Source organism: Stigmatopora nigra, chromosome 21 (assembly GCF_051989575.1).
Source record: "Stigmatopora nigra isolate UIUO_SnigA chromosome 21, RoL_Snig_1.1, whole genome shotgun sequence".
NCBI lineage: Eukaryota > Metazoa > Chordata > Actinopteri > Syngnathiformes > Syngnathidae > Stigmatopora > Stigmatopora nigra.
Window position 1 is genome coordinate 2433226 of NC_135528.1, and position 25449 is coordinate 2458674.

The 25449-nt window shown below is 37.2% G+C and overlaps 4 protein-coding genes across 7 annotated transcripts; 3 read left to right on the top strand and 1 right to left on the bottom strand.

The window, feature by feature from the left end:
* Positions 1 to 135: 135 nt before the first annotated feature.
* Positions 136 to 1260, top strand: LOC144214844 (uncharacterized). Its single transcript, XM_077743549.1, has 3 exons — positions 136 to 309; positions 565 to 675; positions 752 to 1260. The coding sequence occupies exons 1-3, from the start codon at positions 258 to 260 to the stop codon at positions 988 to 990; spliced, it is 402 nt and encodes a 133-aa protein (XP_077599675.1). The 5' UTR covers positions 136 to 257; the 3' UTR covers positions 991 to 1260.
* Positions 1261 to 3406: 2146 nt separating this feature from the next.
* Positions 3407 to 7698, top strand: LOC144215264 (uncharacterized). Its single transcript, XM_077744112.1, has 3 exons — positions 3407 to 3549; positions 4130 to 4240; positions 6301 to 7698. Exons 1-3 carry the CDS (start codon positions 3498 to 3500, stop codon positions 6510 to 6512), a joined length of 375 nt encoding a protein of 124 aa, XP_077600238.1. The 5' UTR covers positions 3407 to 3497; the 3' UTR covers positions 6513 to 7698.
* Positions 7699 to 7911: 213 nt separating this feature from the next.
* Positions 7912 to 13790, top strand: sgo1 (shugoshin 1). Of its 3 annotated transcripts, XM_077743729.1 has the most exons (9): positions 7912 to 8085; positions 8201 to 8355; positions 9873 to 10081; positions 10151 to 10185; positions 10266 to 10324; positions 11880 to 12566; positions 12993 to 13181; positions 13320 to 13491; positions 13558 to 13790. In XM_077743729.1, the coding sequence occupies exons 2-9, from the start codon at positions 8208 to 8210 to the stop codon at positions 13691 to 13693; spliced, it is 1635 nt and encodes a 544-aa protein (XP_077599855.1). In that variant the 5' UTR covers positions 7912 to 8085; positions 8201 to 8207; the 3' UTR covers positions 13694 to 13790. The 3 variants fall into 3 exon arrangements, with proteins under 3 accessions (XP_077599855.1, XP_077599857.1, XP_077599856.1); XM_077743731.1 differs by having other exon boundaries at positions 7912 to 8355; positions 12993 to 13037; XM_077743730.1 differs by having other exon boundaries at positions 7912 to 8355; positions 10269 to 10324.
* On the bottom strand, positions 13740 to 23279 carry kat2b (K(lysine) acetyltransferase 2B). Of its 2 annotated transcripts, none has more exons than XM_077743728.1 (18): positions 22886 to 23279; positions 22057 to 22186; positions 21835 to 21977; positions 21015 to 21101; positions 20743 to 20924; positions 19472 to 19663; positions 19295 to 19398; positions 18530 to 18655; positions 18326 to 18459; positions 17434 to 17642; positions 17243 to 17369; positions 16251 to 16361; positions 16045 to 16188; positions 15718 to 15832; positions 15607 to 15637; positions 15476 to 15539; positions 15313 to 15397; positions 13740 to 14432 (listed from the first exon to the last, which is right to left on the bottom strand). In XM_077743728.1, the coding sequence occupies exons 1-18, from the start codon at positions 23084 to 23086 to the stop codon at positions 14239 to 14241; spliced, it is 2379 nt and encodes a 792-aa protein (XP_077599854.1). In that variant the 5' UTR covers positions 23087 to 23279; the 3' UTR covers positions 13740 to 14238. The 2 variants fall into 2 exon arrangements, with proteins under 2 accessions (XP_077599854.1, XP_077599853.1); XM_077743727.1 differs by having other exon boundaries at positions 21835 to 21980.
* Between the last annotated feature and the right edge of the window lie 2170 nt (positions 23280 to 25449).

The window sequence follows — 25449 nt, forward strand, 5'->3', positions numbered from 1 at the left end:
GACAAACTATAAAAAAAATCTTGCCATTTTTACTCTATGACATTAAGAAGTTCAAATAAGAAGAGGCTACACCCTGTAGAACCCCCTCCCTTTTTTTGAAGACCCACCTTTTTTTCCTGAGAGAATAAAACCCTTCCAGCAAACAAGTTCCTCAGTTTTTCCTCTTGACGACCCTTAAGTGACAAACAGAACTTTTTGGAACGATTTTTCTGATTCTCTCAGGCATTAACCAAGGACATAATCAAAAAAACAAAAAAATGGGCAGGATCCTCGTCGGAATCATCTCAGCTATTGCATGCTTCGTACTTGGTAAGGAGCTAAATTACCAAATATTTGGTCTGGAAATTGATTTATTTTATGTTTTATATTTTTTTAAAAAGCATGTACAGTAATATAGGAATGACTACTTATAATGGAATCATGTAAAAAAAGCAAATGATGCTCTTTATTTGCCATTTTATTCATTACCATGTGTAGCGAATCTTTCCAATCATTTGGAAAATTGTTATAACCTCATTTTTATTTAGATTAACAGTTAATATTTGTTGATTTTTTTCCCCACAGCTGAATCTCTTACATGCAACGAGTGCTCCTTTGGTTTGCTTGGACTATGTCTGTCATCCTCCTCTTTGGATTGTGCAACCAACACCTCTCAATGCTTTACAGGGCAAGCAAGTAGGTATCCCCATTTTTTTCTATCACTATCCAACCTCAGTATCCAACTCAAGAACTTTTTTCTTCTCCTCCACAGCTTTCAATGGCATCTCTTCATCAGTGGGTTTCAATACCCAAGGATGCATTGAAGAAGCCGCCTGTAACATGACCACCAACAGTACCCTACTAGGCGTGGCGTTCCAGACCGAAGTCACCTGTTGCTCTACCGACCGTTGCAACCCTGTCCAGATGAACGGAGCCTCCGCCACCAAGATGACATTCGCTACTGTCCTCGGAGCTGCCATTACAGCGTTTGCCTGGGGAAGCATGCTTTAAAGGCTAAACATAGCCCAACAAAAAAAAATCCTTGGACATTATATGCTTACACACACTTAAAAAAAAAACACTATCAAGACATGCTGTATGTATACCGTCCTGACATTGTTAAAAAAAAGGATCAATGAAATGTTTGGAGAAACGTTGAGCTTGTAAACCTTGCATTGTCTTTAAAATCACTTTTTTAAAAATAATTTATCCTTTTTACTAATGATTTTGGAAACTGTTATGTGAAATAAAATAAATCTGAATTCACATTTTTCAAGGTTATTGAGGCGTCAGTTATTCCTTGTCATTAACAACAATGGATGTCCAATTCATTTTAGACTGACTATGAAACTTATTTTTGTGTATGGCCTTTGCTCTCACATACCTGTCAACTTGTACGTTTTATACGTATTTTATACGTTTTTTTTACCGTTTCAAATCATGTACGCCATACACCGACTTTTGTACGGGGAAAAATATTTAAAAAATCGCCAATATTTATGAAAACTGATCTCAACAAGACCGTTTTGGCTAAAATCCAGAAAGTCTCGTAGGCTGGTAGCCAACGACGCTACTGTCATCGATCGTTACTATTGTCACGGTATACCAGCAAAAATCATCCTCGATTGTATGTATTTTTTTTAGTGGTGCGTATGGCAATATCGATAAACGATGACATGCCCATGCGCAGATATACATAGAGTAAATATCGTGGAAGCAAGCATGGAGGAGCCACCTAGTAAAAAACGAGTTACCGCGAGTAAACATGCGTCGTACGGTGTTTGCACATTTTTTTGGGGGGTTTATACGGGGAATCATAATCATTTATAAGGGCAGTTATCAGCATAGGTTGACAGGTATGTATTAGTGTTTGTGTAGATCTGTTATTTTTTTTATTAATCTTTGCAAGAAAGCTATAATCAGTAATCCCTCAAATATCGCGGATAATGTAGACCAGTCATGGCCACGATATTGGAAAAAAATCACATAGTAGGATCACTCCTATAATTACTATGATACTAAATGTTTTTGCACTTATACAGAAATACTTGTAGTCCAAGTTATGGTTACTGACAGCAGTGTAACTTGAGAGCAGCCATTATCTCGCAATATCATCATCTCGGAGTGAAAATGGGAGTATTTATTGATGTGTTTGAATAGCGCTTCAAAGCACAATTTGACAGAATATCAGATAAGAGGAAATTAAAGGCAAGGCAAGGCATTCCTATTTTATTTTTTTATTATCATTTGGCATCATATCAGACACCATCCAATACTAAAATAAGTACAAATGTATTGCATATTTTCCAAACATTTCCTCATTTTACATAACCATATAACTTTTTGTGTTTTACCCCCCAAAACATTAGTTATTAGTTCATTTTAGTTCCCTTTTTCCCTCAAAGTATTATACATTAGATTAAAAAAAATTGAGTTAAATATATTTCCATGTAATATTTCAAAAATGATTCTTTGAACAGTCTATTTTGCAACAATTTAGATTTTTTTAATAATGAGCAGAGACTATAAATAGTATTAACTTTTTGGGTATTAATTATTGTGGGATTAATAAAGGTATTACGTACTCCGAACACATTAATTCATCTATAGAACACGATTGATTTAACAATTTGAACGGAATAAATACTTGTTTGTATTAGGATTAGGTGATATAATTTTAAAGGTGTGTTTCCTCTCACTTGGGTAGACTCCAGCTTGTTTTTTGAAATTCCGTTTCGGTATTTGATTATGACTGTAAACTGCCAGTAAATAAAGTCGTTACTAATTTAAAATTAAATATAACTTTGATATATTAACATACAATTCTTTTGTATTGACTACCATTTCCTTTTTGTCTCATTAGTTCTAACAGAACTTATAAAACTAATGTTATCTCGAAATATTTTTTTCTTCTATTTCATGAAACACTCATTCATGAGAACTACAAAAATCTTAGAATAATTATTTACCATTTTTATTTATTTATTGTAACTTAAAAACAATAATGATAGTTTTAATATAATTAATACAATTTGTTATTAATAATTGAATTTAGACGACACCAAATGGGGAGAATATTAATCTAAAATAGATTACAGTATTTACTCTTTTACTTAAAATAAATATATAGTAGACATTATTTACTCAAACGAAGATTTAGGCAATAGATTCATTGCATTTAAAAAAAACATTACGCTATTAAACTTTTCTATTAACCATAGGATCACCACAACCATTCAAAATAAAACCATAAAAATGAAACACATTGAAAAGAAATCCAGACACACTAAAAATAATCTCAAAAAATGAAACACATTGAAAAGAGTGAGTCACTGGTAAAATAAAATTCATCCTTTGTTGTGCGAAGTTAAGAAACCTGATTTGTTGCATACTTGCGAGATTCCCTCCCAATGTTGAGTCTCCATTGGTTAGTCACATTGTCACGCTTGTATTTAAGTCCGCCATTAGCCTGAAGCAGTTTCATTTTGCTATTTGTCAACTGACATCCCAGGAATATCATGAACAACATTTGGAAATCCGTCATTTTTTTGGCTACGGTTGTGGCAGCTGGTAAGAAACTCATTGATAATTTTTTATAGTTTATTCATTCATTAATTCATTCATTTTCTGTATTGCTTATCCTCACAAGAGTCATTGGGGGTACTGGAGCCTATCCCAGTCTAATATGGGAACCAGGCAAGGGACACTGAGGGCATAAGAAGACGGTTTTGTAGGTTTTTTCTGGGTACTCCGGTGATAGATGGATAGTAGGCTGGTTGAATACTCTAATTACCCCTAGATTGTCCGTCTCCTTATGTCTTGTGATTGGCTGACCACCAATTCAGGGTGTACCCCGCCTGGTGCTCATAGTTGGCTGCGATAAACCAGCACCCCCATGGCTTTTTCTGGAAATAATTAACGAATGGATATTAATTTCAGTTTAAGAAAAAAAACATTTAAATTGGCTCCTTTTTAGTTTTGTAATGACACTACAAAACACTTTTGTTAATGTAACAATTGGTGATAAGATACAATGACCGCTTAATTTTAATAGACAATAAAATGCTGTGGAGCTCAAATGGGTTTGTTTTAATATACGTACTGCCACTTTGGTGTCGTGATAATCTTTCTTTTTTTCCTCACTTGACAGCACACAGCCTAACATGCCGCCAGTGCATTGTGGGAGTATTTGATTTATGCCTTTTTGGCAGTGATATCACATGTAACAATGCCACCCAAAGCTGCTTTCGAGGAGATGCAAGTAAGAAATACTCCTCTACTTTTGTTACTATTATGTGATACTTTGAAGAAATGTTACTATAGAATACAAATTACTTAGAATAAACTACCATAGAATACTACTACTGTCGATTAAAAATGGATTCAACCACAAGTTCAACCAGAATTTTGAAATTAAAATGTCATATTTTTACAAACTTCCCATTGACTTTATCAGTTTTAGAGTGAAACAGGTTGATCTTGTCGACAAGCTCAGTGTAATAATTACACATTCAATTACTTTACTTCCTTGTACACAAGGTGAGAAGAACATAAATAAAGTATGTGCAATTTTAACAACACTTTTACACAGTTAAACATATATTTAAGTGTTGTACATACACTAGCGGATAATACAAGAACTACACATTTTAAAGAAAATTCATATTTTTTTATACAATGCAGCTTATTTCCCCGGGCCGTACCAAACCACCAGACGGGCCGGACCCGGCCCGCGGGCCGTATGTTTGACACTACTGGTATATACTGTTACTATTATGTGATACTTTGAAGAAATGTTACTATAGAATAAAAATTACTTAGAATAAACTACTATAGAATACTACTACTGTCAAATAAAAATGGATTCAACCACATGTGAAGTTCAACAAGAATTTTGAAATTAAAATGTCATATTTTTACAAACTTCCCATTGACTTTATCAGTATTAGAGTGAAAACAGGTTGATCTTGTCGACAAGCTCAGTGTAATAATTACACATTCAATTACTTTACTTCCTTGTACACAAGGTGTTTCACAATGTTAGACATGTATTTGCGAAGTATGATCAGACTGTATCTGGTAATTCATTGAACAAAGGTGACACCCATTACTATTATTCATAATTGCATGAAACTAAGAATGTCAGTCTTGGTTCCAATTGATTCTCACAACCAAAAAAGTGCAATACTGGCTAACTGACAATTGATAGGCAACAATAATTCCCCTAATAAATCATGTACCGCGTTTTCTCGCATATAAGCCGTATTTGTAACTAAAAAAACAGATGACTAAACCAAGGGTACAATTTATATCCGCACAAGACTTATAAAAGGGGTTGAGAACCTTTTTGACCACGAGAGCCATAAACAATTCATATTTTCAAACATATTCAGAATTTAAAAGTAAAAATACGTGAAAATGTGAGCATTTATTATTCATTTCACCACTTTTAAAGTAAAAAAAAAAGTCTGAATTCTTTTGAGAACATTATTTCACTGTTGCTAATCAATGACAGTATGCATGCAGAAGAGTCTAATGAAGAAAAATTATCATTTAAAAAGGCGCTAGTGATAATTTCGGCGCCACAGTGCCGGCGTGACGCTCCCATTGGTGCGTTTCTCACCAGCGGTTTCCATATTTTACCACACAGGTTTGCGTGGAGCCATATACACCCATCAAAAGAGCCACACATGGCTCCCGAGCCATAGGTTCCCTACCCCTGACTTATAGCGTGGCTATACTTTTTCACCAGTAGATGTTGACAAATTAATATTTAATATATGTAAGGTATTTTCTATGTTACAGTAAGAAAACAACCATGACTGGATGAATGACTAACTTCCTTATATTATTGACCCAAACAATGTGCTTTTTATACATACAGTATCGCAGAAATACCACATTTTTCTTAAGATTTTCCCCTCAAAGTAAAACATTTGCACTCCGTATTAAAACCATAAATATGGACGTGGAAATTGAGAATCAAGAAATTATAAAATTTTACAATTTCAAGGACAATTTCAAGGGGCGGCTTATATGCGAGAAAATACAGTACTTAATACACACTGAGACATAAACTACCAGTTTTAGATTTACACCCTTAGAATATACCAACCAAATTTCCTTCTAATCACAATAAATAGAGGAAGAGTTTGCGTCCTCCCTAAGAATAAAGCAAGCAGATTTTTGAGAACTCCTTTAATCTATTAAAAAAAAAAAAAGAATTTAATGGGAAGATAGTTCACCAGTCAGACTGGCTAGGTCAGAATTCCTATTAAATGGTAAATGAAGGAAGTATGTTGATTGTTGTATCTATTTCAGGATTCAATACTTCAGGATCACTCACCCTCCAAGTCCGTGGCTGCTTAGACACAGACCTTTGTGGGGATGTGCTGACTGGCAACCTCTTCGGAATTCCTTACACTTCCACTTTTGAGTGCTGTGACACCAATCTGTGTAACAGTGCCAGCTCTTTCCAAATCTCTCTCTTTATGGCTGTCTGCACCGCCATTTTTTCCCTGCAGGCTGTGTAGGGCATGAGGGTCACTTGTTTATAAAGGGGGAGAACAGGTCTTTCCTGTTTGAACTTTTTGGGGCTATTGACTAATTCACAATTGATAGGCAACAATAGATTTTTATACTAAGGCTTGAGAAGTGGAACTTACAAATCAAGATTTTTTTTTGGTTGATGTTTGCAATAATTTGTATAATCATATATTGATTATAGGGTTACAATTAATAGTATGTTTAGTCTTTCTTCATAAGTAGAAGCCAGTTGTTTATCCAGATTTTCCTGCTCACTAAAAGGATAAACTTAGTACTTTACACAAGTTAATTTACACAGGAATTCTATGTTTTAGTACAGGGGTGTCAAACTCTATTTAGTCTGCGGGCCGAATACAGCTTCATTTGAGATCAAGTGGGCCGGACCAGTAAACTCATGGCAAAATTACATAGAACTAACAATAAGCCCACTTTTTTTCCTTTGTATTAGTCACTAATACTAATAATTAGTGCAAAGAATGAGTAAATTATCAAAATGTTTATTAACAGAATTTTCTTTTTACATTATGAACAATATATTATGAACAAGAGAATAACATAAGAACATAAATAAATGTCAATTCATGTTGTCTGCACGTACTAAAACACTGCCCTCTAGCGGATAATATAAGAACTGCAAATTTTAAAGAAAATTCATATATTTTTTATACAATGCAGCTTTCTTCCCCGGGCCGTACCAAACCACCAGACGGGCCGGATCCGGCCCGCAGGCCCTATGTTTGACACCCCTGTTTTAGTTTTTTTTGCGATATTAAATTATCGTCACATCATGGTGCAGTGGTTCTTTAGCCTGACATTGGTGCCTGTAGCTTGAATTTTTTTTACTCATTGGCATTGTTTCTAAGTGCCAATGGTTGTCTGTTTCTCTGAGTTTTATACGAATGACTGGTGACCATTCTTGGGTGTAGTCGGACTTTCGCTGGATGTCAGCAGGGTTTGACTCTAGCACCCTGGTGTTAAAATTTAATGAATTAGTTTTGCTCCAATTCTGGAATAATCAATTCTCTAAATTAAAAACGTTCTGTACAGAATCTTCAACAATATAATTTGATTGGTTGATAAAATGTCATCGAATGAAACCTGAAGTGTGTTAACATATTTTTGTAACATTGTTTATTCACGATAATTATGAATAAATATATAGCTTACAACTCATTTCAATGTTCTTTTTTTTCAATTCAAAAAGTGTCCGAGGGAAAGAAAAATAATACATAATATTTCGAACTGATTAGAATGAAATTATAATACAATGTTTTTCTCCGATCCATTACCGCCCTCTTGTGGACTATAAGGGAAATTACATTTTCGTCTGTACTTAGTCGAGACCAGAAGTGACGACGCCTCTAATTTTGTCCAATCAGAGTTCATTGTATACGTTTTGAACGCTCAAGCAAATGGAGCTTAAAGGAGGCGTTTTTTTGGCTGATCGCTGACCCCCAAAAACAAGAAAACGACGATTTTCCCCTTGTTAACTTTTAAAACATAAACTTTTCTGTTTTTCTTTTTAAACGGCCCCTGCAAAACGACACTGACATCTTTTGGGTAGGTTTTTTTACGACGATGTTTGTTTTGAAGCACATTTGAGGTTGCTTCCACTTTGTGTGGTCGGCCCCGAGACGCGCTTCCAATTATTTGATTTGCGCATTTTTTGGTGGAGTTATAAGATGGCTAGGGAAAGGTCCCACAAAAAGCCAGTCTGGGTGACTTTGGACCTTATTAAGGATAAAATGAAGGAAAAACGGAACAAGGAACTGGCTCGTGCAGCGGGGTACATGAAGAGATCACGATCGAGACTCGCACAGAAGCCCAGTGGTAAGTAAATATGACCTACAATTTCAGTTAAAAACAACAACGTTGTTTTTGAATGCTTTATCAATTCAATCGTTGTAAATGCTATCCGTAAGAAATAGGAACAAAATAATCGTAGTGCGTTGCATATTGATATTTTAAGATCCCCTCACACGTTTTGTTTACCTGTTCATTTCTTTTTCATTGAATTAGAATATATCTGCATTTGTTTTGGTACAATACTACTACTATACTACATTTTTTTGCTTTAAATAAATGGCAGTGGCTCCTTAGCCGGTAACCGGTCAAATAGCCTATATGGCCCCATATGGCTATTTATATATAATAATTCAGTGTGGGGTGAATAACATTGAGTGAATAAGGGATTCACATAATGTTAAAATCTATCAATTGGCAATTACGCATCAAATTTCAATAAGATTGTTTGAATGGTTTAAAAAATCCCCTATTCACTCAATGTTAAATAATAGTCATTAAATCCCTATTCACCTAATGTTAAAATCTATCAATTTCATGATAATTGGGTGAACATGATTTTTTTAACTGTCCATCTGATCTTTTATCAAATTTGGTGGGAAGTTTGCCACTTGTAAAATAAATAATAACTGCCAAATATTGTGAGTATTTGTTAAGAATTATTGAAACTATTGCCAAATTTCAATTCCCAAAATGGATTGGCTTTGCGTATAGCTGTTTCTACTCACACTGTACTAACACTTATTATTTTAAATGTCTTTCGAGATGACGTCTGTCCTTTATTTTGGATTTTATCAAATAAAACTTACCCCAAATTATAATCTAATGCAATTTTATACTTTTTTTTCCTTTTTCATTGTGCATTTTTTTATCTAGTGGGACATATAATCCGTAAAATATGCCATACATAATCCGTATTTAGACATGATTGTCTAAAGCAGGGGTGTCAAACATACGGCCCGCGGGCCGGATCCAGCCCGCCTGGTGGTTTCGTACGGCCCGGGGAAGAAAGCTGCATTGTATAAAAAATGAATTTTCTTCAAAATTTGTAGTTCTTGTATTATCCGTTAGGGGTGCATTGTTTTAGAATGTGTAGACAACATGAATTGACATTTATTTATGTTCTTATGATATTCTCTTGTTCATAAAATATTGTTCATAATGTAAAAGGAAAATTCGGTTAATAACCATTTTGATAATTTACTTATTCTTTGCACTAATTATTATTATTAGTGACTAATACAAAGGGAAAAAGTGGGCTTATTGTTAGTTCTATGTAATTTTGCAATGAGTTTACTGGTCCGGCCCGCTTGATCTCAAATGAAGCTGTATTCGGCCCGCAGAGCAAAGCGAGTTTGACACCCCTGGTCTAAGGGCTCATTCTAAAAATTGGCAACATTAATTTAGCACCCAACGAAAAATAGAATTGACGACCATTACTAGCATCAAAACTACCAGCACTTGGATATCGCCTAATAATGAATGTTATACTCTTTGATAATTGCCTAAGTGTAGCTTTTTTTGTTGTTGTTGTAAATTTTCAGTCGGTGTGATGCCAAGTGACATCCAGGTGACATTACAGCAGAACAATGTGTCGCTGGCAAATGCGCTGCAGGCAGAAAAGGAGAAACTACGAGAGGCCAATGCATCCTTCCTGCGATTGCAGGGCGAGTACCAAAGCCTTTTTATGTACATGTTAATGTTGAAGAGAAAACTCAACCAACAGAAGGCCATCTCTACTTGTTCTCCACTGGTAAGCAAAAGCTACAGGACCCAAAAGTTCATGTCGATTTTTAATGAAACTCTCGATCTTTTGAATCAGGTCAAAGAATCCGAGCAATCCTTGGAATCACCAAGGTACGTTGTACTTAAAATTTTGTATTTGTATGAATATGAGTGCCCGTTTTGACTAATTACGGTTGCTTGGTATTGTGTAGCAGAAAAATAATCCCTGAAGAAATGACCGTCCTCTCTGAGATATCCCCAATTTGTACAGGTACGAATGCAACAAATGGTCAACAATTGTCAGGTGTGCTGTGGGAAATTGCAAAAAATCATTTAATGTAATACAGTGGTACCTCGTGATACGAGTTTAATTTGTTCCGGTCATGAGCTTGTATCTCGATTTACTCGTAACTCAAATGAACGTTTCCCATAGAAATGAACTAAATAGAAATACATTTGTTCCAATCCTCTGAAAAAACACCCAAAATAGGATATTGGATTGGAAAAACATTTTTATTTGTCTATATATATCAATATATTATATCTATTAACAAAGTTACAAATAAATAGTGGTTTAATAGTAGTAAAAGGTGTTTGATAGTTTACGAATATTAGACAGAGTTTGTGGAGGGGAGAGAGAGGAGACCCTGCACGGCAACGTGCTTGTAACATAACATAAAGAAATTTAAATTAACTTGGATTACGATGCAGACTCAAAAATAAATTTAATCTAACTTTACACTAAACTTAATTCTTATTTGGTTTTCAATTTTGTTACCTTTCATCCTGGCTTTATTTGCCCCGCCTCCACCCTGACTTTCAGATGCAACCTATCAAGGGCTGTTTGCTTTTGTATTTCCTTCAAGATATTCCAAAAATTATGCGCACAAATGTCCTCACAATAGGACAACGCACGACCACTTCCCAACGAGTAGTAATACCGTATTTTCACGACTATAAGGCGCACCGCATTATAAGGCGCACCCTCAATGAATGACATTTTTTCCGTATATAAGGCGCACTGTCTATTTTGGAGAAAATGTAAGACTTTTAAGTGCGCCTTATAGTCGTGAAAATACGGTAATTGCTATTGACTTCCAGGTATGAAGCACTCACTACACAGTCACCTCTAGAGCCAGCCATTGTTGATGTTTTGGATTTTTTTGTATAAAATCTTGCAGTGGGGGAGGAGCTATATGATGGAAGATTTTGAAAACTAAGATGGCATCTGCATATTTAACAGTATTGTTTCAGTTCAGGTGTTTGTGTTTTTTTAATTTTCGACAGTGATGCTTTTTCGTTTTTGGTTTTCTGTTTTTTTTTTCATATATTAGGCGCACTGTCTATTTTGGAGAAAATTTAAGACTTTTAAGTGCGCCTTACAGTCGTGAAAATACGGTATATACGCCATTCACATTGACTACCGGGGGGGGGGGGGGGGGATACAGAATAAAGTGCAACGCCCAGTGCTCGTAGAGGCATTATACGAGGGAGTTGTGACCAGAAGACAGTGCCCATAATGTACTTATGAGCAGCCTCTTACGTCCGCTGTATGCTCGTATATAAGTGTTTCGTATCTCAAGATAAATATTTGCCCGAAATTTTACTCGTATCTCCAATTGCTCGTATGTCGGGGTACTCGTATGTCGAGGTACCACTGTGTATCAAGTTGATTCTTACTTAATTATTAATAAGTAGAGTATTTATGTCAATATGTACTATAGATGTGCGTGTAAGTCACAAGTAGACCAGATGTATTTATGCAAGTTAATCGGTATATCCCATATACGCACAGACATATCTAAATACAAACTTTACATTGACAGCATCTCCAAAACTGGCAGTCGAACCGGACTGTTCCCGATTTGCCCTTCCTCCAACGGTGATGGTGAGGCCAAAAGGCAAAGACAAAACACAGAAAACAAGGAGACGGTCCGCCCGTGTGCAAGAATTGTGCTCTGTCAGCAAAGCTACCTCAGGTGCACGTGTCCTGAGAGCTCAGCAGCTAAACCAAGAGCAGATCGAGACCATTGAAACGGAACAGAGGGATTTCATTAGAGAAGAGGCTGTGCCTGTACGCAAGATCCGTGAGCGAGGACGCAAACCCGAGCGAGTCCCTCTGAAGAAGCCCTGGGAGACCCCCAAGCCAAGGGCACGGTCCAAGAGCCGGGATCGCCGTGCGCCGGCCACCCAGCAACAATCCAATACCTCACTGGGCTTCAACGACACTTTTGATTTTGACTGCGAGGAGGCTGTCCACCTCACACCCTTCAAGGCTAAGATTGACCACCCAGATGCCCCAACTGGAGACCATAAAACTCCAAAATCCCCCGCTCCTGAACGCCCTCATCAAGATTCCAGCTTGCCGACGTCACCCTCCTCTGATTCAGAGGACAGCCTGTACATGCCTTGGAAGAAGCCCAATAGAGGGTGTGCGCTACCTGAGATTTCCAGGACCATCACCACTCGCAAAAGACGGTTCGTCAATCAAAATGGAAGCCCACGCAAATCTGGTGAGTACTTGGGTAAATGCACTTTGGATACGGTTCATGATTTCATCTAGTTCATGAGTAAAGAATTGTATAAGATTAAAAATAGTTAAATTGATGAAATCCACAATATTGAAAGATCCAGAATGTGTTGATTTTGCGTTAATTTACCTAAATTCGCATCTCCGGAAACTGAGGTTGTCTACTTGGGTTTTCTTTTTCTCTACTTCTTTATATATTTAAGGTGAAGATTACTCAAGAACAAAGTAACAAATTCATGAGTGTAAAATTGAGAAATAGCACTTGTTATTGACACTGCGGCTAAAAATACAATGCGCTTAATAGTCGTGAAAATACGGTAATTTACACCGGTGGCCCCAAACAGTCATTACATCACGTCTGCCTATGTACAGTAAATAATGGTGAATTTTAATATATGTCTACTTAAAGGACCTCTGAAGCAGGGGTTGATGGATGAAGACATCGCCTTGGTCGGTGCGTTTCCAAAGGCTAATCTGATGACCTATGATGACGTCCTGTCAAATTTTGGGGACTCTCTTTGCCAAGCTGGGCCGGCCTCCCTTCCTTCTCCAATAGCCAGCCAGACACAACATCGGCGGATGACCACACAAAAAACACGTGCCTTATCGTTCCTATTACTTCACTTTGTGGTGGTGCTTTTAGCTTAGCATTAACATTCTCCTCCCCCTTCCTTGAGAATCACAGTGTATACTTTTTACTTTTTACTCATGCCACACTGCCTTCACGTCTCTCTAGGTGTGCTTTCTGGGTCTGGAATGACCCGCCGAATTTCGGGGCGTAACACCTGTAGTCTGAGTGATGTGAGCAATCGAGACCCTGCAGCTTCCTCCCATGAGACAGAGGCGGTGGTACCCACGAAGCGACGTCGTACCCAGCTAGTGGACTACAAGGAGCCTTCTTTGAACAAGTAAGTCGATGCCATTGCAACTTTGACAAAGAAAATGAGTTTTGTAATGCTTTCTTTCGGCAACAGAAAGCTTCGACGTGGGGACCAACACACCGACTTGACATTTCTCCGACCAGGCTCGCCCATTTTTAAGGATAGGTCATCACGCAGGACATTCCGAACATCCAGCAGAGGTCGAAAAAAGCTGGATAATTACAATTAATCTTTTTATGGATGTTGTTAATAATTTTTTGGCTACAAAGTTGAAATTTAATTCATTTAATCAGTTTATTGACTTAATAAACATATTAAAAAAATAAGTTGGACAAATATTTTGCCATTTTTACAAGGATTGCTAAACATGACACCATTTTCAACAAGCCTTTTAGTTTTATTCCGTCTATAAAAGCGACTAATACTGCGTTGTTAAAACCAACTGTACAAAGAGAGCCTCATACAAAAATTTCTTTTTTTTCTTCTTAATACAAAACAGAAAAACTACACAGTATTGCACACAGTATAAAGTTCTCAATCTATTTTGCTGCACGAATAGAAGAAGACAGAATAAATTAAGACTTAATGAGTTAACAGCAGTCAGATTGCTGGGAAAGGAAATGCTTGGGCTAATAGAATTAAAAGTGCATTTTTTTGATAGTCACACAGCTGCCCTACATTGGGGGGAAAAATAGATATTATTTACATTTTTCAGAGAGCAAGTGAAGAAGTTCTGGCTCTGTTTTTTGGCAGAGTGATGATGACGTCGGTGCTCTACTTGTCGATAAGCCCGGCCTCTTTTATTTTAGTGTAGAAGAACTTCTCGAGTAGGTTGGCGCACTTGTAGTACTCGCTCTCCGGTGGGTTATACTCGCGGCAATTGGTGAAGACGCGCTGCATGTCGGCCATGAAAAGCTTGCGAGTTGTGTAGTAGCGGCTCTTCAGGCGTTCGCTCATCGTCTTCAAATCTGAAATGGGGAAAAGCTGGTTTAAATCATTACTAGCATGAAACTGGCACATATGAAATGCCTTTATGAAAGATAGTTTTTAAATAACATCCTTGCTATGATTGTACAGTACAGTGGTATATGAGCAATTTGAGATACAAGTAAATGTTTATATATATATATATATATATATATATATATATATATATATATATATATATATATATATATATATATATATATATATATATATATATATATATATATATATATATATATATATATATATATATATATATATATATATATATATATATATATATATATATATATATATATATATATATATATATATATATATATATATATATATATATATATATATATATATATATATATATTCTATATATATATATATATTCTATATATTTATATATATTATATATATTATATATTCAATATATTATATATATATATATTATATATATATATATTATATATATATATATATATATATATATATATATATATATATATATATATATATATATATATATATATGAATTTATATGTATACATATATCTATATATCTATTTATATCTATATAAATATATCTAACATGCTTATCTATTTATTAATTTATTACCTATTTATGTTCTGTATCTGCATTCTCACTCTCGCTACTGTGACAATGAAATTCCCCAATTTCCAATCCTAATGCAGGACATGCAGCCCTATATTAGTTGAACGTCCCTTTTGTTTGTATCACCCGTTACACACTGACGTTTATCTGATCTGACATGCATTTCCTTCTTTGCTTAATATTACAGTAGAAAGAAAAATGACATTAATTATAAGGAAAATTGTTTTAGAAAACCAGCTAATGCCTGCTCCACTCACCCATGGGGAAACGGATGACTTGATAGTAGCCGGGTGCCTCTGTTTTCTTCACAGGTTCCATGAAAGGCCAGGCGTTTTGGTGACTCTGAGATTTCATGGAGCATAGTTTTTAACAGTTAATGCTGTTTTATGAGTCCAAGTAAATCGTGGAATTGTGAGTCACCTTGACATACTGCAGAATGTTCTTAAGTGCGACATATAGCTGCTCGGGGTCCTTAATCTCCTTCCTGCAGAAGCAGCGTCAATGTTACACGAATGTCATCAAGTATCAACAAGTCAATAAAGCTCGCTCACCCTTTGCACAGCGGCTTCCATCCGGTTTCACCTGAGGGTGAGGACAAAGAAGTTCAATGGTGGTTGCAAGGGTGATAAATGATTCATTTATCACAAAGGGGTATGACGCACGGATGCCAGGAATGTTCTCTATGGGAATCTGCCGCACGCCATCCTTGAAGCATGAGAGGCCCGGGTAGACTTTCCGAATCTGCATCTGCTTCCGTTCAATCAGCTTCTTGATGATCTGGACAAGGAGTGGGAATGTAACCGCATAGTTATTTAAAAGCTGACTCTAAATTGTACTCATGCATTTAAGGACTGGTAAAAAATATGGAGTTGCCAGTGTTGGTCCATGTTCACTCCGTAGTTTTATGTAGAAAAATACTTTTTGTAATTTTGAAGTTCAGCATTTTGAAAACTGATGATTTTTTGCATTTTTTTACAAGTCAAACTCACCTCTTTTTGCTTCTTGATAATGACTGAGAACTCAGTGTAGGGAATGCTAGGGTTTAGTTCACAACCCATGAGTGTAGCACCTTCATAGTCTTTGATGTAGCCCACATACTTGGCCTTGGGTACCTTGATGTCTTTGGAGAAACCCTGTCGAATATCGCATTGTGTAAATGAGCTTCTTTGGTAGAGAATGATGAGTTGCTGGTTACCTGTTTCTTAAAGTATCCGATAGCGTACTCATCAGCGTAGGTGAGGAAGTTAAGGATGTGGTGTTTGATGTGATACTCCTTCAAGTGATTCATCAGGTGGGTGCCATACCCCTACAAACAGCAACATGTGTATGTATATACCGTATTTTCACGACTATAAGGCGCATTTAAAAGTCTTAAATTTTCTCCAAAATAGACAGTGCGCCTCATAATCCAGTGCGTCTTATATATGGAAAAAACAGAAAACCAAAAATGAAAAAACACCACTGTCGGATATTAAAAAAACACAAACGCCTGAACTGAGACAATACTGTTAAATATGCAGATGCCATCTTAGTTTACAAAATCTTCCATCATATAGCTCCTCCCCCACTGCAAAATTTTATACAAAAAAATCCAAAACATCAACAATGGCTGGATCTAGAGGTGACTGTAGTAAGTGCTTCATACCTGGAAGTCAATAGCAATTACCGTATGTTCACGACTATAAGGCGCACGTAAAAGTCTTAAATTTTCTCCAAAATAGACAGTGCGCCTTATAATCCAGTGCGCCTTATATATGGAAAAAAATGTCATTCATTGAGGGTGCACCTTATAATGCGGTGCGCCTTATAGTCGTGAAAATACGGTACTATATAAAGAGGTAAGCAAATTCTAGGATGCAAGGTAAATATGTCTATATTCCAGAATTGAAGGACATTTTACATCCCAACCCTCAAATTTGGAATACTCCACATACCAAATAGTTCAACATGCTATTTTTATGTGTCAATGTACTTTTGTTGAGAACAAATCTTTAAAAAGATGGAAAAGAATGCCTGAAAATATTTAAAAGTGGATAGTGCATCGGCCTCACAGTTCTCGGGTTGTAGGTTCGATACTAGTTCGGTCTTCACTGTGCATGGAATATTGAAGTGAATGCAAATTTTTAAAAAAATTGACGTCAAAATTTCCTTCCATTTTGGAATGACCCCCCATGTATGTCATCTCACCTTGACCTGCTCGTTAGACGTGACGGCGCAGAAGACAATTTCAGTGAATCCTTGTGAAGGAAACATGCGAAAGCAAATTCCTCCTATAACGCGGCCATCCTTGATCAATGATAGCGTCTTGTGCTTCCTGTCCAGACAGACAAAATAAATAATGTTTCCAATTTTAGCGAAAACCGGCAGCTGTCACTCACGGGTCGAAGACGAGGCGCGTTATGTACTCCTTGGGCATGCGAGGCAGCTGGTGCGAGAAAACGTTCTGGAGGCCCACCAGCCACATGAGAATCCTCTTGTTTGGTTTCTGGTTCAATGAGTTTCCAATGACGTGGAACTCAATTACGCCTCTGCGCTCCTCCAAGCGAGCTGCCTCGTCTCGGGCTGAATGGGCTGACAGCAGGCTGGTCTGATTCAATGAAAAGAGACGTTACAGCCAGGAATTACCTTAATTAAGCCCCTCAAATAGTATGCCATAATATAAATAGATACACTATGTGTATAGAATTAGGTGAATGTACCGTATTTATTCGCATTTAAGCCGCATATAAGTCGCATCCTTAAAATTGTTGAATTTTACAATTTCTCACGTATAAGTTGCCCCCTGATTCATAATTTTCACCTTTTATATTCATGGTTTTAACAGGAATACAAATGTGTTACTTTGAAGGGGAAAATCTTGGAATATTGAAAATCTTCGTAGATACTGTATGAATCAAAAGCACCTTATTTGGGTCAATATCATAAAAAGGTTAATATCTCTATGATGGAAGATTTTGTAAACTAAGATTGCATCTGCATATTTAACAGTATTGTTTCAGTTCAGGCGTTTGTGTTTTTTTTAAATATCCGACAGTGGTGGTTTTTCGTTTTTGGTTTTCTGTTTTGTTCCATATATAAGGCGCACTCGATTATAAGGCGCACTGTCTATTTTGGAGAAAATGTAAGACTTTTAAGTGCGCCTTATAGTCGTGAAAATACGGTAAGTTGAGGTACTTAAGTAAATATATGTACAGATAGTCAAGAACTTAATGTAATGTAAATATGAATTTAAATTTCTGGATGTTTGCAAGCATTTTTCTCATTGCTTACCTCTGGAATGGCAGTGGGGTCTGTGATAGTGGCCATGACCTCATTGATGAGCTCCATGGGAATATCACCCATCACCCTGGGCCTTTTGTTTTCTTCTTGAGATAAGGGCTCCATAAGCTTGCGCTTCTCGCCGACTGCATTAGAAACATGTAAACTGCCAACACATTGGGAAAGAAGTTCATAGTTGTACTTTTGATACCATACCGGGACATGGCTCAAGCACTGTAGATGCTTTCTTGGCTGGACTGACAGCACCGCTCGAAATATCCACGGACAATGCTGGACTGATACTGTAGTACAAGGGTCTGGCGTCGGGGGGCGCACTAACCACTGAAAAGTGAATATATACAGAGGGAGAAGATTGATGATTAGCTTTTAACTATACATTCATACGAGTTAGAAATATATCCTAAATAACTATTATTTTCCCGTTAGCCAGTCGGAATGGCATGTGGTCATGCGTTATCCTATTGTGAAGACATATGTGTGCATCATTTTGGGAATATTTTGAAGGGAATACAAAAGAAAACAACTCTCGATAGGTTGCATCTGAAAGTCAGGGTGGAGGCGGGGCAAATACAGCCAGGAAGAAAGGTATCAAAATTGAAAACAAACTAAGAGTCTGCTTAGTAATCCAAGTTAATTTAAATTTATTTATGTTATGCTACAAGCGCGTTGCCGTGCAAAGTCCCGTCCTCTTCCTTACATGAAATCCATCTTTTTATTATTAAACACATTTTAGTACTATTAAACCACTAGTTATTTGTTACTTTGTTAAAAGATGGCCAATTAGAACAAATAAAATAGAATCTGTTTTTAGTGATGGGAAACGTTCATTTGAGTTACGAGTAAATCGACATATGAGCTCAACCCTGGATCGAATTAAGCTCGTATCTCGAGGTACCACTGTACTTATTATTACTTAAGTATAAATCAACTTTATATAAATAATAATGAGCTGTGGATTACCTGTATGGACGGGAATTTGACCCCCAGGTACCCCCGTGAAGAAGTCGTTTCTCCAGATGGGGGAGCAATGACTGTAGACTTCCTCTTCCAGCATTGACAAGAACCTGAAAATGTTACAATAATCTGTTACCAAAGGAACAGTCAGTCTCGTGTCGCTTGCCTTTTTTCCAGTCTGACTTGGGAAAGTGCGTGAGGATGAGCGTCCTCTTTTCCGGCGGCAGTTTGTCCTTTTCTTGCCGAGCCTGCTCCAGCAGTTGCTTGCGCATAACAGTGAAGACGGAGCGCAGCAATGTACGGCCGAAGATCTGCGTGGTCTCGTACCGTGGCAGACTGTCGCAAAACTGAGGCACGTTGCAATAGCATAGCCACCTGTACGACACAAAAGAGAAATGTAAAATGATATAGCATGTAAGATATAAAGAGAAAGGACATTTATGGTATATGATCTAAGTAACAGGGTTGCTATAATTGATTATAGTCGTCGATTAATCACTGATTCCCTTTTATTTTGATTAGTCGACAAATTTGCTCATACTTAGAAATGAGATTTCTTTACTGTTGTATAGTTCTGGGCTTTACATTTTAGATGTAAATTGGACATTTAAACTGTACTGGACTATGAATATGAAAATGATGTTAAACCAAATGGTTGCAAAAATCTACTACCGTAGTTTCACGACTATAAGTCTTACATTTTCTCCAAAATAGAGAGTGCACCTTATAATCCAGTGCGCCTTATATATGGAAAAAACAAAAAAACGAAAAAACACCACTGTCGGATATTGAAAAACGCCTGAACTGAAACAATACTGTTAAATATGCAGATGCCATCTTAGTTTACAAAATATTCCATCATATAGCTCCTCCCCCACTGCAAGATTTTATACAAAAAAATCCTAAACATCAACAAGCTTGATGCGCGTGAGAAAGTGGTGAGCGTTGCACGGGAATACAACTTGAATTGTTCAACCGTCAGTACCATTAATAAACAGAAAGATTGAGCAGCAGGACCCAAATATTATATATTATATATACTTATATAGGTCTTAAACATCAATTAAAAAAGAAAATATAGCACTGAATCAACTTCAATTTGAACAATTTCAACTTATGAACACTTTCAACTTATGAACAAGTGCTCGGAACCTAACTCGTTCGTAAGTAGGGGAGCGTCTGTATAATGATTATCTATGGCGGCCTAGTGGATTGAGTGGTAAGGCCTCACAGCTCTAGGGTCCTGGGTTCAAATCCAGCTTGGCATGGTAGGTTGATAGAACTCTCTAAATTGCTGATTGTTGATAATATTGTCATTTGTGCACTTTGACGTGAAAGCTTTACATGTCATTATACTTGTATAACGATAATAAACACATTCAATTCAATTTAAACCTGTATGTAACCACATTGTAAACCTCCTGGAATGGACATCTTTCCGGAACCATTTCTACCTCGTGTAGTTGGCTTTGTATCCGGCTGTGTCATCGTTAGGGAGTCTCTGGCGCCGTTGCGATGGCGTCTCCAGCTGCCAGTAGTTGATCTGGTTCAGAAACATCTTGGCCAGCTCCACAATGGTCTGATGCTCTTTGGACGGCAGATGGCTAAATTTATATTGGACAAAGTTGTTGACCCCCTAGTGTAAAACACAAACGACACATACATAGAAGATATAAGCAGGGGTGGCTTAGTCTTGTGGATGGATGGTTTGGTGGTCCATGACTACCTGCTCAATGCTGGGTCTCTCAAAGGGTGGACTTTCCTGTGATTCTAGTGTAGGCTTGCCCATTTGGAGGATGGATTTTCTCAGTAGCTGCAAGGGGGGACACCACAATATTTATTCAGCTTTGATTACCTCGAACAAACACTCATGGAAGATTCTGAACAATCCTATAAATAACTTTAAAATAAAATGATACTTTATTGTATTAATAAGAAATGAAAACATTAAATTGAAATTTCTCATTTACAACATTGTTATTGTCTGGTGGTGACTATTTACATCATACAAAATGTTTGAGTAATATCATGTGTGTATAATACGGAATAATTTAAAATAAAGTAAGAAAAGTTTATTTAATGTTTAACTACTACATTGCTATTTTGTTCAAAAAGATTTTTCTAGGATTAAACATTTTTAAATGGCATATATATATATATATATATATATAGATATATATATATATATATATATATATATATATATATATATATATATATATATATATATATATATATATATATATATATATATATATATATATATATATATATATATATATATATATATATATATATATATATATATATATATATATATATATATATATATATATATATATATATATATATATATATATATATATATATATATTCCAGCAACACGATTACTTATTTTTATATTTATTCATGTATTTATTTATTAACTTATTACCTATCTATTTATGTTTAAAATGCCTTTCCTATTTCTGCATCCTCACCCTCTTGCTACTGCGACAAAGAAATTTCCAGAATACGGGATCGAATCCAATATCTTTTGTGCTTACTTTGAAGAGTGAAAAGTAGACCTGCTTGGTGTCAGCATCCTCCTCCTTATGCACACATGTGTACAAGTATTCTACATCCAACACGATGCCCAGCAGTCTGTTGATCTCATCCTCAGGGACATGCTCCAAGTGAGTCACGTGATCTTCTGGGATGCAAAAAAAAAAATACAAAATACATTTTGATTTGATACATTTTCCAATGTGCAGTAAATGCAAACAAACCCAAAGTGTGCGAACAGCTTCGGCAAGGCTCCTGCAAGTTAACAATGACTGGTTGTTGTTGCTCACTGCGGGGAGGAGTTGGCGGCGGGTTTTGACTCTTCCAGCCATTGCACTTGCAAGCACCTTCCACCTGGAGACACCGAGTTCGCACTGTTACAAATCTTTACGCCCACAGAAAAATGTGACATTAAGAATCAATTCCTAGAAAAAATAACGAAACTGTGATTGCAGGGTGGAGAGCCATGAGCACCCACAAAAGAACCATATGTGGTTCCTGAGCCATAGGCTCCAATACCCCTGGTGTAGTGTGTGCTGTCAGTGGTGGTGGAGGCCTATCAGCTGGAGTTAATCTAATGCGCATGCGCTTAAAACAAAAACAAACTCCGCCCCCCTGCCCTTGCCAGCAGCTGTCACGCTGTCAAAACAAAGGCCATATCTGCAAAAAGCTCATAATAATCATACTATCACCACCGAACATCGTGTTATTTTGACGTAAAAGTATCAACAGCACAATGCATTGTCGTTAGGAATCACCTTTTTTGCAGTTTTTCCATGTTTACACCCGCCCCCTCGTAAAAATAAAGGCTGCAGTGGGAAGGCCCGTGTCAGATCACTGCTTTTAACATATTTTTTTTTCTAAACCCTGTTGTGAAAACGAATAAAATCGTGCAAGCAAACGTGCAGCGCAGTTATGGCGTCCACTGCATTTTCATTTCCAGCCATGCAGTACAGTTATTAAACCGAGATACAAAATGCAGCACAAGTAAAGCGGAAGGAGAGACGACGAGGATGATGATAATAATGATAATGAAAATAATATGGCGCACACCTTGCAGGAAGAATACACGCCGAGCTTCTCCAGCTTCTTAGGCAGAGGCGACGAGCGGAGTTGCGCCTTTTTCACGCAGATCCGTGCAGAGCCTCCAGCGGCGCCGGAGCCCTCCGCGCCCCCGGGCCCCGGAGCGGCCGGAGCCGAGCCTACGGCGCCGATGGCCGGCGAGCCTTGTTGAATCCCCGCGCTGTCGGCCATGGTGCCTCTCGACGGAGGGGGAGCGACCCCCTGCCGCCTCGTCCTCCTCCACCTCCTCTTCCTGGTGGCGGTGGTGGTCGTCCACCTAGGATCGAGGGCGTCTCTATCCGCCGCCGTTCGCGGCGCTAGTCCGCCAGCGGACGATCAGACATGGCGTTCATCATTCCTTTCGCCGCCATTTTGCTCCTCTAGAGGGCGCCAGACGAGGAAACCAAAGTGCCTTGAATGAGGACGAAAAGGGGCAACAGAGTGGTTTCCTCTACTTGAGGGAAACAACATACCTGTCAACCTCGAACCATTTGTGATCTTACCAAATTTTGTTTTCGCCCTTACATATATGTATAAATACATGGAAAATCTTACCACTTTACTTTTTTGTAAAAAATCACGAACAACAAGTGAAAATGAAAGTAAACATAAACAAGGGAACAGGAAACGGAAATCACATGGTGAAAGTGTTACAAAACGAAATGTTTATCATGATCTTTTTTTTTTAGCCAATCAGAGGCGCCGGTACATATATCACTTGGCAGACATGCGTTTCCGGGAAGAAACAATGGCGGATGGTGAAAAATGGCTAGAAAGTGCCTTAATTTATTTTTTTTTCTCAAAATCACCGTTTAGCGTACCATTTTCATGTGTACAGCGTACCAATATAAAAATGGGCTTTCAGTTGTACCAATTACGGCGAGAACGTACCAGTTGACAGGTATGAAACAATTCAAGGTCAAACTGGGTTATAGGGAGAAGGATGTCAGACACAAATGATCTCGTTTCAGGGCCGTACTTTGAGACTTTTTCAGGCCAGGGTTCCGATAATTTGTCAGCCCATCCTTGCTTTATCCCCACAGATGCAAACACACACATATGTTATGTTTTGGGTTGATATAAAGTAAACTCATCTTATTTCCCAACCGATTAAACCTCACTAGGTTCACTGGTGGTGCTGGAGCCTAACTCAGCTGACTTCGGGCCATTGGGGGGACACCCTGAACTGGTGGCCGGCCAATCGCAGGGTAGAAGGAGATAAACAACCATCCACGCTCACACTCATACCTAAGGGCAATTTAGAGTGTCTAATCAGCCTACCATGCATGTCTTTGGAATGTAGGAGGAAACCGGACTACCCGGAGAAAAACCACGCGGGCCCAGGGAGAACTTGCAAACTCCACCAGGTAGACCGGATCTCGATTTGAACCCAGGACTATAAGGCAGACTTGGGCAATTAATTTCACAAAGGGCCGCAGAGGGTGCCGGTTTTCATTCCAACCCATGAAAGGAAACATTTCCACCAATCGTAGATGTGCAATCAGTGGATTGCAGTCAGGTGCTCCTTGTTTCAGCAGATATTTAATTGGTTAAACTGTGCTGGATCGATTGGAACTAAAACCTGGACCCACATTGACCGGATTACTATAATGCTTATCGTTTATCCAAGTAATTAAGTCATTGTAGAGTACAGAAGTTTACAATGTTTGAAATTGAAATACTGAATATTGGATCAATGAGTTTATAGTATGTTGTATCTCTTAAAATGATTGGTAATCGTGTAAAAAAAATACTATGAGCAGTTGATCCGGGGTGACAGGTATGTGTTTTGATTACATAGCTGATGAGTACTAACTGGAGCTATGGTATGCACTGTTTAAAATTGCTCAGACCACAGTTGCTTGTCCTTTCAGCACATGGTGATTTGTGAATGTATTAAGTGTTTCTTCTTGGAGTCCTCGACAAAATGCTTGCTGGAAACCCTCCATTTTAATAAGTATGTCAATCATGGCTGCCTAGGAGCAGCCAGAACCTCTTTCTGTCAATCATCTTGAGGGGGACTGCAGGCCACACAACAGATCAGATAGCAGCAGAATAAATGAATGAAAACATTATGTTGATGACAAAGCTGACTCTTGGCAACAGTGTATGAAATTCTTATCATGGTCTAGTATGAGCAGGATCTTAATCTTAACAATTTGTGAATATAATTTTTATTCCACCGTCATTATCATGGTATAAACCTTTTTTTTTTTTTTTACTGATGAGCAGTGTAGTGATATTGCACCGATATCATGTTGATCATAACTCTTAAATAGGTAAAATATATTATATATTTGACATATAAAATCATTTGTGTTTATGGAATACACTCAAAGCAATTTGATCTCAAGTGGGCTTGAATATTAATATTACCTGGCTTAATAATGTTAGTTTTTCCATATTAAAAATGTTGAAATATCTAAATATTGTGAGTAAAAATAGTTGTGTTCATTAGTTCCAACATAAGTAGGTAAACTGTAGCAGAAAATAATAATAATGTGACAGTGAAAAAGTTGGATTCTCCACCCAAAAACAGGTGTTTTTCCCAATTA

What these genes read in the sequence shown, in the direction of transcription:
- kat2b (XM_077743727.1), bottom strand. Translation starts at nt 23,086, where the DNA reads ATGGCCGACAGCGCGGGGATTCAACAAGGCTCGCCGGCCATCGGCGCC. An exon ending in ATCCTCACGCACTTTCCCAA is followed by an intron (nt 19,399 to 19,471) that starts GTCAGACTGGAA and finishes TAACATTTTCAG; the next exon opens with GTTCTTGTCAATGCTGGAAG. An exon ending in CGTCTAACGAGCAGGTCAAG is followed by an intron (nt 16,362 to 17,242) that starts GTGAGATGACAT and finishes TGCTGTTTGTAG; the next exon opens with GGGTATGGCACCCACCTGAT.
- LOC144215264 (XM_077744112.1), top strand. Translation starts at nt 3,498, where the DNA reads ATGAACAACATTTGGAAATCCGTCATTTTTTTGGCTACGGTTGTGGCA. An exon ending in GGCTACGGTTGTGGCAGCTG is followed by an intron (nt 3,550 to 4,129) that starts GTAAGAAACTCA and finishes CTCACTTGACAG; the next exon opens with CACACAGCCTAACATGCCGC. An exon ending in CTGCTTTCGAGGAGATGCAA is followed by an intron (nt 4,241 to 6,300) that starts GTAAGAAATACT and finishes TATCTATTTCAG; the next exon opens with GATTCAATACTTCAGGATCA.
- LOC144214844 (XM_077743549.1), top strand. Translation starts at nt 258, where the DNA reads ATGGGCAGGATCCTCGTCGGAATCATCTCAGCTATTGCATGCTTCGTA. An exon ending in TATTGCATGCTTCGTACTTG is followed by an intron (nt 310 to 564) that starts GTAAGGAGCTAA and finishes TTTTCCCCACAG; the next exon opens with CTGAATCTCTTACATGCAAC. An exon ending in ATGCTTTACAGGGCAAGCAA is followed by an intron (nt 676 to 751) that starts GTAGGTATCCCC and finishes TCTCCTCCACAG; the next exon opens with CTTTCAATGGCATCTCTTCA.
- sgo1 (XM_077743729.1), top strand. Translation starts at nt 8,208, where the DNA reads ATGGCTAGGGAAAGGTCCCACAAAAAGCCAGTCTGGGTGACTTTGGAC. An exon ending in GATATCCCCAATTTGTACAG is followed by an intron (nt 10,325 to 11,879) that starts GTACGAATGCAA and finishes TTACATTGACAG; the next exon opens with CATCTCCAAAACTGGCAGTC. An exon ending in TGGAAGCCCACGCAAATCTG is followed by an intron (nt 12,567 to 12,992) that starts GTGAGTACTTGG and finishes GTCTACTTAAAG; the next exon opens with GACCTCTGAAGCAGGGGTTG.